Raw genomic sequence first — 13519 nt, 5'->3', positions numbered from 1 at the left:
ATTTTATTTTTTCTTTTATCTCTGCTTTTATGAGTATGGGTGTGCATTGCCTGTGGATGTCTGTGCACCCACTTTATCGTTGCCTGAGGATATGTCTGTGCACCCCTTGCATTCAATGCGCCCAGAGCCCAGAAGAGGGCTTGGAGTTCTCCAGTAGTTGTAGTTTCAGACAGAAGTGCTATGGACTCTGGGAATCGAACATTTGCTGATTCTTATCATCAGCCCAGATTTTGATAAGGTTAAGTTTCAAACCAGGGCGAAAGGCAGAGATGCTTAATTAACATATCAAAGTGGACGTGGCCTCCAGGCTCTCCCAGCAACCCTTAGTCGCCAGCCACTTGTTACAGGGTCTGGCTGACCCTCTCTGCCCTGTACCTGAACTCTAGCCAAAGGGCTGAGCTACCCTTCCCGCTCCCCACAGAGACTCTTCCCTGTGTAATCCAGACGTTCTGATTACCCACCCTTTTGTACCTTTGGGTTCCAGGCTGCTACACCTGGCTCCCTCTCTCCCTCTCCTTTTCCCTCCCCCTACATGGGCAAGCTCAGTCTGGTCACGTCCTCTGGACTGAGAATCCCTCTGCCTCTGGTTATGTTCTCCCACATATCTGTAACAAACTTTATCCTCCTCCACACCTAGGGGCAGTCATATCCTTTCCTTTTTATTTCTTTTTCATCCATGGATAACCTTCCAAGGATGGAAGGCTGCCCAACCTGCACAAGTGCCTAAACCGGCTGAACCAGCTGACCAGCCCAATCAGGGCTTAAGGTATCTTTTAGATGTTTAACTTTTTTAACGCTTCCTAGAAAACACAGTCAACCAAATCAAGTAAGTTAGCCAGATACAATGGTGTCCATTTGCAACTGTGTCCAGCTGTAATCTCAACACTTTTGAGGACTACAGCAAGTTTGAGACTAGCCTGGACCAGTAGAGAGCTTGCTTTAAAAACAAACAAACAAACAACATCAACAACAACAGGTGAGCTAAGTAATTCAGGTCCAAAATCGAGTCCTTTTGTAGAATTGAGAGATGGGAGTGTAAGTCAGTAACTACTTCTTTGGCAAAATATTGGTTTTATAGTATATTCTACTTTCAAAAAGTATAAGCTTGGGTTTGTTTTGAGACAAGCGCTCAGTATCTAGCCCAGGCTAGCTCCAAATTTGCTAGGTTCAGAAGCAGGTGGGTCTCTAAGGTCAGCCTGGTCTATACATTAGGCCTTGTCTCAAAAGCACCAAGCAAAACTGTGCTATCAAGCCCAGCCTTTAATTCCAGCACTCCAGAGGTAGAGGCAGGTGGATTTCTATGTAAGCTGGAAGCCAACCAGGGCTACACAGAGACCTTGTCTCAACAAAAGAAAAGACTGCACACACACAATTCACTGTGTTGAGGTTTTGCAGAGGACTTTGAACTTTTGATCCTGTCACTGCCTTCAAAGTGTTGGATTAAAGGGCTCGAACTACTTGCGATTTTGATTTTATGTGGTGCTGCGGATGGAACCCAGGACTTTTTTGCATGCGGGGCAATCACTCTACCAACCGAGCTACCTTCCCAGGCTCAAGTGTGGGTTTTTAATGTACAGTCCTGCGACCCTAAAAACGGGTGAACTTTAGAATATCAGGCGAAGCGAATTGTGTTTGTGCTCTGTGTTGGAGGTTTTCCCCGGAGAGAACCGAGCTTTTGCTGTCCTAAATCCTCTCTTTCCAAAATTTAAACCTAGGTCACCTCTCTCCAACGGTGCGAACGCGGGCTCTGTGACGTTCCCCGCTAATTCGCAACTCGTTCTCTTAAAAGAGGAAACCCGGACGGCCGTCCTAACGAAACAGCTGTCGCTGTGTCGCGTACGGTCTTGGCGCGTCCCTCGGGGTCAAGGCCATGACGGGGCGGCCCCTACCGCCCCCAGCCTGGCCCGCGCGTCCTCTTCGGAATTCATAACCTTATTTAGCCCGCGCGGCCGCCGTGCCCGCCCGGGAGAACAGCTGCTCGGCTGGCTACAGGAAGTGGAGGCCCGTGCGCCTGACCCGGAACCGCATGCTGGCCCCGCCCTCTCGGCGCCGGGCTTCCTTCTGCAACAGGCGTGGGTCACGGGCTCGCTCCCTCGCTCGCTCTCTCTGCCGCCATCTTGGTTCCGTGATCTCCGCACAGTAAGTGCCGCCGGCGCCTCTGCTTTCCATCCGTAGCCATCCTCGCCGGATGCCAGCTCTGCGGCCCCGGGCATTGAGTTCAGCATCGCTGGCGGCTCGGTGGGGCTCCGCGTCCTGACCTCGACCCCGCGCCCGCGGGCAAAATGGGGGCTGCGCTCTGGGTCCCGGCAACAGCAGGACAGGAGGGCCCCGGGTCCGGCCGAGGGTGTAAGGCGTGGGGACGCGGGGACCGTTGCGGTAGAGCAGGAGAGGCTGGGCGCGTCTGCAGCTGGGGAGGGCGCCACGGGGATCCGGAGGAGGTTGGGGGGGTGGGTCACAGCCTTGGAACTCGCCGCGTCGCCCGACCTGGGGCATCCCGTGTTCTCGTTGCTCTGCGGAGTGGTCCTTGGAGAGTCGTGGGGTGGGGGGTCCCAGGCTCAGCGGCGTGACTGTGGGGACCGGAAGGGGGCCCGGAGTAGCGCCTGGACGCTCACGGTTAGGAGCCAGACCTTGGGATTGCTGCCCCTGTGAGATCGGAAACGTGAAAACGAGGACCTGGCCGGGGCGAAGTCAGCTCTCGGCTAAGTGAAGCGGCCCCGTGAGGTCAGACCCTTGGAGCAGGCATCCGAGGGCCGTGGCGTAGTTTGACCCCGTTTTCAGTCGCTTTTTGGGAGGTTGTCCGGATCCTCGGGGTTTGTTTTCTTAATGGGCCTTATGCAGTTTTTTGTTCTGTTTTTTTTTTTCCCCCCGGAATAGTTGACTAGGCGGAATCCTTGGGCTAGGCAGGTGAATCCGCCCTAGTTAATTCGGGGCCTCCGTTTTATTCCCTTCAGAAATGCCCGGTGAAGCCACTGAAACCGTCCCTGCTACAGAGCAGGAGTTGCCACAGCCTCAGGCTGAGACAGGTAGGTGACCATAGCTCTTTTGCTGTTCGTGAAAATTGATCCTAAAACCATTTGGTGGGTAAAGGGACAGATATCTGCCTTTTGTAGTTTACTGACTTTAAAGAAAGATTTGAAATGGGATTGTAGCTCTAGTATGCGATCTAATTGTTACCTTGCCCGGGGGAAGGGGACTCTTTAGGGGGAAGAAAGTAAAAAGATTGTATCTTTGAGATTTATACACACACGAGTTCCCTAGCCTGCTCTGTGAATACATCAGCTGCTTGAAAAGCTCTTCTGTGGAATCTACACATAGGAAACCCAAGTAGGGAAGGGGCTGGGTCGTTCTGGTCTGTTGTAACTGGGCGGCTCAAGCAGGCCAAGGAGACCTGAGCTTTGGTGAAGTTCCGGCCAGAAGTTAGGTCGAGGTTTTAGATAGCCATGATTGGCACCGAGCCTTCATCACATGTCTGGATGACATATTGCTGCTTATAAGCATGGCCTACCTAAGTGTCAGCCTGGGTTGGTTAACTCAGAGGGGTTGATACTGCTTGCTAGCGTAGTCCATTACATAAGACTGAAATAAATTCTTGGGGTTTTCCAACTGAAACAGAATGTTGTCTGAAGATAGGCTTGAATGCTGGTTAACACATTTTGATAGGGAACTTTAAAAAGAGCTTGTGAAATGAACAAGAATGGTTTTGCTTGCTAAGTCAGCTCTACATAACTAAATGAAGGATATCTTAAGGGTAGCTGGAAGATAAAGGCTGGGCAGGAGTGCCTGCCTTTAATCTCATCGCTTGGGAGGCATGGACACAAATCTCTTGAATTCGAGGCCAGCCTGGTCTGTCTACAGAGTTCCAGGACAGCCAGGGCTACACAGAGAGACCCTGTTGAGGGGGAAAAAGAAAAGATATGCCCTCCACTTTTTTAAATAGAATTTTTGTTGTTACTCATGGGAGTTTGTGTTTTCTTTTGAAATTAAAGTTATTTATATTTAAAAGCATTAAAGTCCTCCCTCCCCACCTGTCTGATTTGAGCAGCCGAAGGGATTAATCCAGCTGCTAGACCAAAAAGGAGGTGGGACCCTGAGCTGGGAACTGGAGGATGTGGAGAAGGAATGGTTTCTGGGGATCTGCAACTCCGGAGCTCAACAGAGTCAAACTACCTTCCAAAGGTGGAAGCTGAAAGTGGATTTAGAATATCCTGGTCTAAAGCAGTCCTTAGTGTTGCTAAAGATATTCCTAATTAGTCTGAACTTATTGAAATGAATGAAAACAATCAGTATATTGGTTATAGTACAAAAGCAAGAGACGTGGGCATATTTTTAAATTCTAGTTAATATTTGTACAAGAAATATTTGCATTATAATTAGAAGGCTTTGACCTACCAATTCTCCAGAAAGACTGGTCCAGCCACCTCTTTGTCCTGTAATCTCTACTATAAGAATTTGGGAATAAGCTGGCTCAGTGGGCGTTTTAATGATTCACGTCCTAGGTATTCATCGTTCTTGACTCTGATTTAATTTAGTGTTGTCTCTTGAGTGGCAGAAATTATGCTCCTTCAGAAATCTTTGTGGTGCCAAATAGTTGACTAGACGGGATAGCATACTTACCTAGATTAAGGAGTAGGGAGCATGTATTTCTAAAGTATTTCTTAATGATTTGGGTTTAGTTTTATGATATAATTCAAAGGACGATCCTTTGAGCCCTGAGTTAAAGAGTGAAGAGCTAAAACTGCAGAAGAAGGGATACCTAGGGAGTGGAGTGCGACCTGCTTCTGCGGTGTACGACCCACTCCTACCAGGATCCATGTCTGGTGCCACATGCTGAGCTTCAGCTTTAGTAGAACTGAGTTAAGCTAGCTGTATCCAGCATAACTGAATTCTCACTTTCTGTACCCTACCCCCTGAAGTCTAAAAGTATGGCCAGGAACGATTGAGTGAAGTGTGGTCATACTCCTTTAATCCAGAGTTAGAGACAACCCTGAGTTCCTAGGTGCTGCAGTGAGACCATGTCTAAAAAATAAAACATTGGGAATAGTGTCAGTTTTGTGAAGGAGGAGGAAATTACTCCAGGTTGGTGACTAGTGCCACAGGGTGTTAGCAGCTGAGAGTTGTAGATTCAATTTAGGACAGTCTAAGAAACTGGTAGAACTGTCTCAAAAAAAGAGGGCTAAATTATGAGTGTGTGTGTATATAATCTTAGTAGTAGAGTTCTTGTACAGCATGTGTAAAGCCCTAGGCTTAGTCAGTAACAGGGTGTAGGCCTGTGCTCTTGATTTAGAGATGAGCTAGTCTTGGACTGTTGGCCCCACCTTAAAATAGTTGGTTTATTTTAAAGGATGTAGTCCACTTAATCACCGAAATATGCACAGGCAAAGTTGATATTGCTTGTCACCTGTTTCTAACCCGCGTGGTGACCGTCATTCTCAGATTTTAGACTGTGTTGTTTCCTGTGAGGCATGTTACCAACGTGGGCTGCACAACTCACCTTCCCCCCCCCTTTATTTCCTTTTTTGTTTTGTTTTTTATTTTATTTTATTTTTGCTTTTCTCCAGCTGTGCTTCCTATGTCTTCAGCCTTGAATGCTGCTGCTGTAGGGCAGCCTGGACCTCCCCCTCCTTCTTCCCTGGGCCCCCAGCAAAGCCCTCTAGTAACTGCTCATCAGCCTTCTCCACTCCCATCTAGTGTTTCCTCGACCCCCTTTGAAGTTCCTTTTGCCCAGCCCATAACAGCTGAAACTGCTCTGCCCTCAGGAACCGCCCCTCCCACCCCAACTTTCCTGCCACACCTGATAGGGCCTCCCATCTCCCCAGCTGCACTAGCCTTGGCCTCTCCCATGGTAGGTCTAGCTCAGAAAGGTGCCCGTTCCTCCTCGGCTCCCTTATCTCTGGTCGCATTAGCTCCTCATTCGGTTCAGAAGAGCCCTGTGTGTCCCCCTCACCCTCTCACCTCACCTCCATCAGCTGCTGGAGCAGAATTGGGGGCATTGGCAGCTTCCATCCCTCCCTTAGAAACAAAGACTTCTACCAGTCAAGTTCCCTCTCAGGGAACCCTGAATCTAAAAGGCACTACCCCACGTCCTCCAGATGTAGTCAGTGCTTTTCCTTCCCACCTTGAAACCCCCCTGGCCTCTGTTCAGCCTGGTTTAATGTCCTGTCCTCAAACACTATCCATCACTTCCCCAGTGAGAGGTGTCCCCATTTCCTCAGCTCTGACACAGAGTCAGCTAAGCCTTAACCTAAAGGGACCCGTTAGTTCACCTGCTCAGAACACTGCAACTCCCAGCCTTCCCCCAGCACCCTCTACTTCTCTGGGCTGTCATCTTCCACTTCTGCATCACAGTTCTTTGAATTCTCCCATCCAGCCTCCAGGTCAGTCAGGTCTTGCAGTGAGTAATCCCATTTCTGTAGGTCTCTCTTGTATTGCAGCCTCTTGCCCACCTGAGCGATGTGTAGTCCCTACCCTTCCCTCCAAGCTGCTGCCTGCTGATTCCGGGGTAGCGCCATCTGTTGACGAAGGCTCCTCTGCCGTTACTAGTGAACTCTGCAGCCCTCCTGGCTCTTCAGATGTAGCTGGTACTTCCTTGTCTCCTACAGCCTCTCTCGCTTCCAAAGGTTCTAATGTTGCTCTACAGCCTTTGGTGACTCAAGTTCCCGCTTCTCAAAAAACTGGCTTAAAAGAAACTCCTGTCTCCTGTATTGGAGCCACCCACCCTACCCTGGGTAACCCTTCTGCCATTTCTGTAGCGCCTGCCACTCATGTGCCTCCTCCAGCTTCATCAGGTCTTGGAAGTAGTAAAGACCCAGCTTCCCCTGGTACCTCACTTGTAGTCCCTGCTGCTCACAAGCAGTTTCCCGCTCCTCCAGTGTCAACTACTCTAGGGGTGCCTGTGTCTCCTCTGCCGGCCACTGAAGGCCTTAAGAATCTTCCTATGTCAGTATTGGTAAATGTAGGAGCCCCTGTTTCTCCAGCCCAGGCAGGGCTCCCTACCAGAAAAGACGCTACTCTACAACCCTTGTCCCCAATAGCACTTAAAGAGTCCCCCTCTTCTCCAAGTGCATCATCATCTTTGGAGGTACTTTCAGAAGACACTGTAACAAAGACGACCACAGGAGGACCTGCCCCTGCAGTGCGACCCGCCATTGCTGGTGTTGCTGTTACTACTTCCCTGCACGCTGTCTCTCCGTCCGCTGTTGTCGCAGCAGATTCTTGTGTCAGCCCAGTCCCTGTCAGTCAGCCTCTCAAAAGCTCTGTTACCTCCCCGGCAGTGGCTCCTGGAACTGTGCCTTCTAACACTTCACCTCTGGTTCCTTTAGCCTCTGAAGGCTGTCCTGTGGCTTCATCTATGGCTTTGTCCCCCCAGAATGCTTCTGTTTCTGAGACTACATTGGCATTGTCCCCTGAAATCCCCAAATCTGTACCCTTTCCTCATCCTCCCTTAGCTGGGATTTCTTTTTCCAGTGCAAGGAAAGTTGATGCTGTCTCTCCTGTGGAGTCTTCAGGCTCCTCTCTTGAAGGGCACCCAGATGCTCCTGTGTCTTCCAAAGGGGCTGTGGTTTGTCTAGCTGACTCCTCATCTTTAGACACTAGTGTGTCTGCTCAGACTAAACGGCCTGCATCCAAGAAGGGTTCTGCTCGCTCAGATGTTTCTCCTGGAAATGTTTCATCTCCTCTTTGTCCACTTGAGTCTTCTTTCCTTCCAGAGGCAGGTCTTTCTTTTCAAGGCCCTAAAGGCTCACTTAATAAGCTTTCTCCCATTCCTCCATCTTCCAAAGGGGCCCCTGTTCCTTCAACTGGGGCTCCTCCCTCCCCTAAAGGGGCCCCTATTGTTCCAACAGAAACTTCTATATCCTCCAAAAAGGTCTCAGCAGAAATTCTTCCTTCCTCCCAAAAGACCCCAGAAGTTACAGCTTCCAGACTGATGTCCGCAGTCCAGTCTCTTAAAGTAGACCCTGTTATATCAGATGTGACTCCTACCTCTCCCAAAAAGCCTTCAGCAACTGCAATCCCCAAAGATACTTCAGCAACCCTGTCTCTCAAAAGTGTCCCCGCTGTGACTTCCCCGTCTCCCCCAAAGGTCCCTGCAGCCCCATCTCCTAATGAAACCACCATTGCTCCTGCTGAGATTCCTACCTCCCTCAAAAATGCCCTAGCACCTGCAACCCCCAAAGAGACTTTAACAGCCTCAACTCCCAAAGTGACTTCTCCTTCCCCACAAAAGACTCCAAAATCCATATCCCCTAAGGGTGCCCCAGCTATGACCTCTAAGAAGGCGACAGAAAGTGCAGCCTCCAAAGAAGTTTCTACATCCCAGTTTCCCAAAGACGTTCCTCTTCTACCACATGTGGCTCCTACTTCCCCACCAAAGTCCCCAGCAAGTGATGCACTCAGTGGGGCTCTAACAAGCCCACCCCCCAAAGGTGCCCCTGCCACCCTACCTGAGACTCCTACCTGTCCTAAAAAGTCCCCCAAAACTGCAGCACGCAAAAAAACTCCAGCAACTCCATCTCCTGAAGGGGTCACAGCTGTACCACTGGAGATTCCTCCTTGCTCCAAAAAGTCCCCCAAAACTGGAGCCCCCAAAGAAACTCCAGCAACTCCATCTCCTGAAGGGGTCACAGTCACAGCTGTACCACTGGAGATTCCTCCTTGCCCCAAAAAGGCCCCCAAAACTACAGCTCCCAAAGAAAGTTCAGCAACCTCATCTTCTAAAAGAACCCCTAAAACTGCAATTTGCAAAGAAATTTCTTCTAAAGGGGTCACAGCTGTGCCATTGGAGATTTCTCTGCCTCTAAAAGAGACCTCCAAAAGTGCAACTCCTGGAGAAAATTCAGCCTTGTCCCCAAAAAGGTCGCCCAAAACTGCAGGCCCCAAAGAAACTCCACCTGAAGGGGCTATAGCTGTTCCCCTGGAGATTTCTCTGCCTCCAAAAAAGATACCCCAAAATGCAACCCCTAATGAAAATTTAGCAGCCTCATCCCCAAAAAAGTCTCTCAAAACTTCAGGCCCCAAAGAAACTCCACCTGAAGAGGTCACAGCTGTGCCACTGGAAATTCCTCCTTCCCCAAAAAAGGCCCCCAAAACTGCAGTGCCTAAACAGATTCCTTCTCCCAAAGATGCTTTTACTACCCTAGCTGAAAGTCCTCTCTCTCCCAAAAAGGCCCCCAAAACTGCAGCCCCCAAAGAAGCTCCGGCAACCCCATCTGTGGGGGTCACAGCTGTATCAGGAGAGATTTCTCCCTCCCCCCAAAAGACCTCAAAAACTGCAGCCCCCAAAGAAAATTTGACTTCATCCCCCAAAAGGTTCCCCAAAACTGCAGCCCCCAAAGAAACTCCAGCCACATCTTCTGAAGGGGTTACAGCTGTGCCATCTGAGATTTCTCCTTTACCCCCAACTCCAGCCTCCAAAGGGGTTCCTGTGACCCTGTCTCCCAAAGGTGCCCCTAATGCCCTAGCTGAGAGTCCTGCCTCCCCTAAAAGGGCCCCTAAAACTGCAGCCTCCAAAGAAACCTCAATAACTCCATCCCCCCAAAAAATTCCCAAAATGGCAGATCCCAAAGAGGCTCCAGCAACCCCACCTTCCAAAAAGACCCCCAAAACTGCAGTCCCCAAAGAAACTTCAGCACCTTCTGAGGAGATCACAGCTGTACCACTGGAAACTCATCCCTCCCCCAGGAAGTCCCCTAAAACTGCAGCTCCCAAAGAAACCCCAGCCCCGGCTCCTGAACCAGTGCAGATCCCTCCCTCCCCCGGGAAGGGCTCTAAGACAGCAGGCTCCAAAGAAACACCCACAACCCCATCTCCTGAAGGGGTCACAGCTGCACCTCTAGAAATTCCCACATCTTCCAAAAGGACTCCCAAAATGGCAAGTCCTAAAGAAATGCTAGTAACCCCATCTTCCAAAAAGCTCTCACAAACTGTAGGTCCCAAAGAAACTCTACCTGAAGGGGTCACAGCTGTGCCACTGGAGATACCTTCTTCCCACAAAAAGGCCCTCAAAACTGTAGATCCTAAACAGGTTCCTCTAACCCCATCTCCTAAAGATGCCCCTACTACTCTAGCTGAAAGTCCTCCCTCCCCCCAAAAGGCACCCAAAACTGCAGCCCCACCCTCTGAAAGGGTCACCCCACAGAAGGCCTCAGCAACTGCAGCCTCCAAAGTGCCTGTCCCTGCTGAGACACAGGACGTTGCTGTCTCCCCAAGAGAGGCTCCAGTAACCCCAGCTGTGCCCCCAGTTAAGAATCCTTCCTCCTATAAGAAGACCTCAAAGACTGTAGATCTCAAAGAAGCCCCAGCAACCCTCCCTCCCTCCCCAACAAAGAGCCCTAAGATTCCATCATCCAAAAAGGCACCAGGGAATTCAGACCCTAAAGAGTCTCCAGCAAGTCCTTCTATTAAAGCTGTCGCCACCTCACCAGCACAGACGGCTCCTCCCAGTCTGCAAAAGGCCCCATCAACTACAATCCCCAAGGAGAATTTAGCTGCCCCGGCTGTTACGCCTGTCTCCAGCAAAAGCCCCCCAGCTCCAGCTCCAGCTCCTGCAAGTGCTTCCACTGCCCTAGCTGCCACTTCCCTTTCCCCAGCTCCCCCAGTCAAGATTTCTCCCTCCAAAAAGACCCCAGCTACTGCAGCTCCTCAAACAGCTCCAAAAGAGGCCACAGCAATCCCATCTTGTAAAAAGGCTCCAGCTACTGAGACCCCCATTGAGACTTCAACAGCTCCATCTCTCAAAGGGGCCCCCAAGGAGACCTCAGAAACTCGAGTGTCCAAAGGAGTTCTCATGTCCACAGTCAATTCTTCCCCTCCTAAAAAGGCCCCATCCTCCAAAAGGGCCTCTGCTCTCCCCACTACAACTCTTCCCTCTCTTAAAGAGGCCTCTGCTCTCTCACCCATTGCCTCTCCTGAAAAAGACTCCCATATCTCCCCAGTGTCCGATTCTTGTAGCACAGGAACTACTACCCCTCGGGCATCTGAAAAGCTCCTGGCAAAGAAAGGTCCTACAGCTTCCACAGAAGTGCTTGCTGCACCTGCTCCAGAAAGTGCTTTGGTCATCACTGCTCCCATTCAGAAAAGCCCGGGAGCCAACAGCAGTTCTGCTTCCTCTCCTAAGTGCCCAGACCCCTCCACTGAGAAAGATGCAAAGGGCCTCCCTTCTGCAGTAGCCCTAGCCCCTCAGACAACCCCTGTGGAGAAAGACACCTCAAGAGCTACAGAAGCTCTGCCTGTTTGCCCTGCAAAAGGCAGTGATTGTCTTCATTCCCCAAAGCGTCCTGTGGGGTCTCAGGTAGCTGCTCCTCTGGCAGCATTTACCCCTGACAAGGTCCCTCCAGAAGCTGTGTCTGCATCTGTGGCTCCAAAGCCTACCCCAGCAGCTTCCCTGACTCTTACTCCCTCCCCAGTTGCCCCTCTGCCTCCTAAACAGCCACTTCTTGAGTCCACACCTGGGTCAGTGCTGGAGTCACCCTCTAAGCTCCCAGTCCCTGCTGAGGAGGATGAACTGCCGCCTCTGATTCCCCCGGAAGCAGTCTCTGGGGGAGAGCCTTTCCAGCCGATCCTCGTCAACATGCCTGCCCCTAAACCTGCTGGGACCCCTGCCCCAGCCCCCTCTGCCAAGCAGCCTGTTCTGAAGAACAACAAGGGTATTTGCCTTGGTTTGCTGTGTGCATGGTGTGTTGCCCACACCCCTCTCGGGGGCTACCCACCAATACTAACTAGGACGCGTCGCTTTGTGCAGTATGTCTGCTTGAGTTTGGGCATAGTACATAAAATGGTAACTTTAAATGTAGAAGCTCTAGAAATGATCTAAACCTTGGTTTCTGTCATCTCAGGTAATAATACTTTGTGTTTGTGTAAAGTGGTCCAGGCTAAGTAAACTCTGGATCTAACATCCTTTTTAACCTGAGCTGATACTGAACACCAAGACCTACTACCAGGTCTTCACTGTACTCTACTTCTCATCACATCACTAACCTTGTCCCTGGGCCTGGAATTTGCTTTTGTTTTTTTTTTTTAAAAAAAAAAAAAGATTAAAATGGAAAAACACACACAAAAAAACCTTGAAGCTATTCTTTTTCTTCTTAGACTTAGTAACTACCAGTTGCCTGGGGACTTCCTTTTCTTAAGAATGTAGAGAGCTGTTTTTCCTGGCCTGAGAATGGTGTGGGTGTATGCTTTCCTCTCCAGTAGACTATGCTGATGCTTGGCCATTCAATTGGAGGGAAATTAAGATGTGTCAGTTATGTTTGGGAGTGGGGGAGCCACAGGTCTATATCTAGTAGAGTTGAGAAATGATGGGGCTTAACAATATGGAGGTTGTCTAGTGCCTGGTTAAAACTTTTCTGGGAGTGGTTTGAAAGGCAGAGTGTATGTGCACAACTGCTTCTTACCCTCTAACCCCCCTGTTTAAAGGGTTTCCACCTAATTGTATCTAAAGATGCCTTCTGTTCAATTATTTCTGGGATGGGAATAAAATTTGGAATCTCACGGATGCTTGGTGTTTGTGCCAAGAAGTGAAGACCTTAAGAGAGAGAAGGCAGTTACAGCATATAAGCTGCTTATCTGTATCTAGCTATTGTCCCACATCTCTGAAGAAAGGTCTTCAATGGATTCCTGTAAGTTGGAGGCCTCGGGCTAGGTCAAAGAAGCCGATTAATTGACTTACATTTAGCCTCGTAAGCCTTTGCATAAAGCAGTGACAGCTAGTTCAGGCAGGCTATGATGAGGTGCCACCTCTTAAAATTCTACTGTTGAATAAAAGTTACCTGTCATCCTAGGATCGGGAACAGAGTCTGACAGTGATGAGTCAGTGCCAGAGCTCGAGGAACAAGACTCCACACAGACAGCCACACAACAAGCCCAGGTGCGTGCTCTCTTAACTTACATTGAGTCAAGAATGCACTAGAGGACAAGTGTGCTGGCCAGTTCTGTAATCCTGGTACTTGGAAGACTGAGGCAGAAGTTGAAAGTCTGCCTGGGCCACAGTGAGAATATGCCTCAAAAGAAAAGAAAATTGGTTGAAGGTCTGCAACCAAGATTAACTGTAAAGGATTTGGCTATTTGAATTGTGAATCTTTTTGTAAAGCAAAACCACGTGCAAGCAATTGTCCAAAGCTTTGAATCTGTTCAAGAGGCAAGAAGATCTCTTGAGTTCCAGGACAGCCAGGGCTATACACAGAAACCCTGTCTCAAAACAAAACTTTTGTCTTCTCAGCTGGCAGCTGCAGCTGAGATCGATGAAGAACCTGTTAGTAAAGCCAAGCAGAGTCGGAGTGAGAAGAAGGCAAGGAAGGTAAGATGGAGTCATAAGTGTGGATCAGGACTTGGGTGTGCATATGTGAAATGGCGCACTTGGGACACGAAAGCGGAATGATTAGGAGTTAGGAGCTAGCTAGCTAGCTTTGTAGCAAGTCAGTTAGCTTAGGGTACATATATAAGACTGCCTCCAAAAGGGTACTTGTGGTACAACTCTTGGTGAACTGCTACAGCTGAGCACATTCAGGTGTTCTTTTTTTCTTTT

At 49.7% G+C, this 13519-nt stretch overlaps 1 protein-coding gene across 3 annotated transcripts in view; it reads left to right on the top strand.

The window, feature by feature from the left end:
- The first annotated feature begins 2027 nt into the window (after positions 1-2027).
- Naca (nascent polypeptide associated complex subunit alpha) overlaps positions 2028-13519 on the top strand; it is a 13238-nt gene continuing 1746 nt past the window's right edge. The window contains exons 1-5 of one of the 3 annotated variants that reach the window (XM_029542335.1): positions 2028-2139; positions 2952-3023; positions 5559-11642; positions 12777-12862; positions 13214-13291. In XM_029542335.1, coding sequence (XP_029398195.1) covers positions 2954-3023; positions 5559-11642; positions 12777-12862; positions 13214-13291 — 6318 coding nt within the window. In that variant the 5' untranslated portion in view covers positions 2028-2139; positions 2952-2953. Of the gene's footprint in view, positions 2140-2165; positions 2239-2951; positions 3024-5558; positions 11643-12776; positions 12863-13213; positions 13292-13519 lie in introns of those variants that run through there. The other 2 variants (XM_021204434.2, XM_029542334.1) reach the window with 2 other exon arrangements.

Source organism: Mus pahari, chromosome 9 (genome assembly GCF_900095145.1).
Source record: "Mus pahari chromosome 9, PAHARI_EIJ_v1.1, whole genome shotgun sequence".
NCBI lineage: Eukaryota > Metazoa > Chordata > Mammalia > Rodentia > Muridae > Mus > Mus pahari.
The sequence above is the reverse complement of the archived record's forward strand: the minus strand, read 5'-3'. Positions and strand labels throughout refer to the sequence as shown.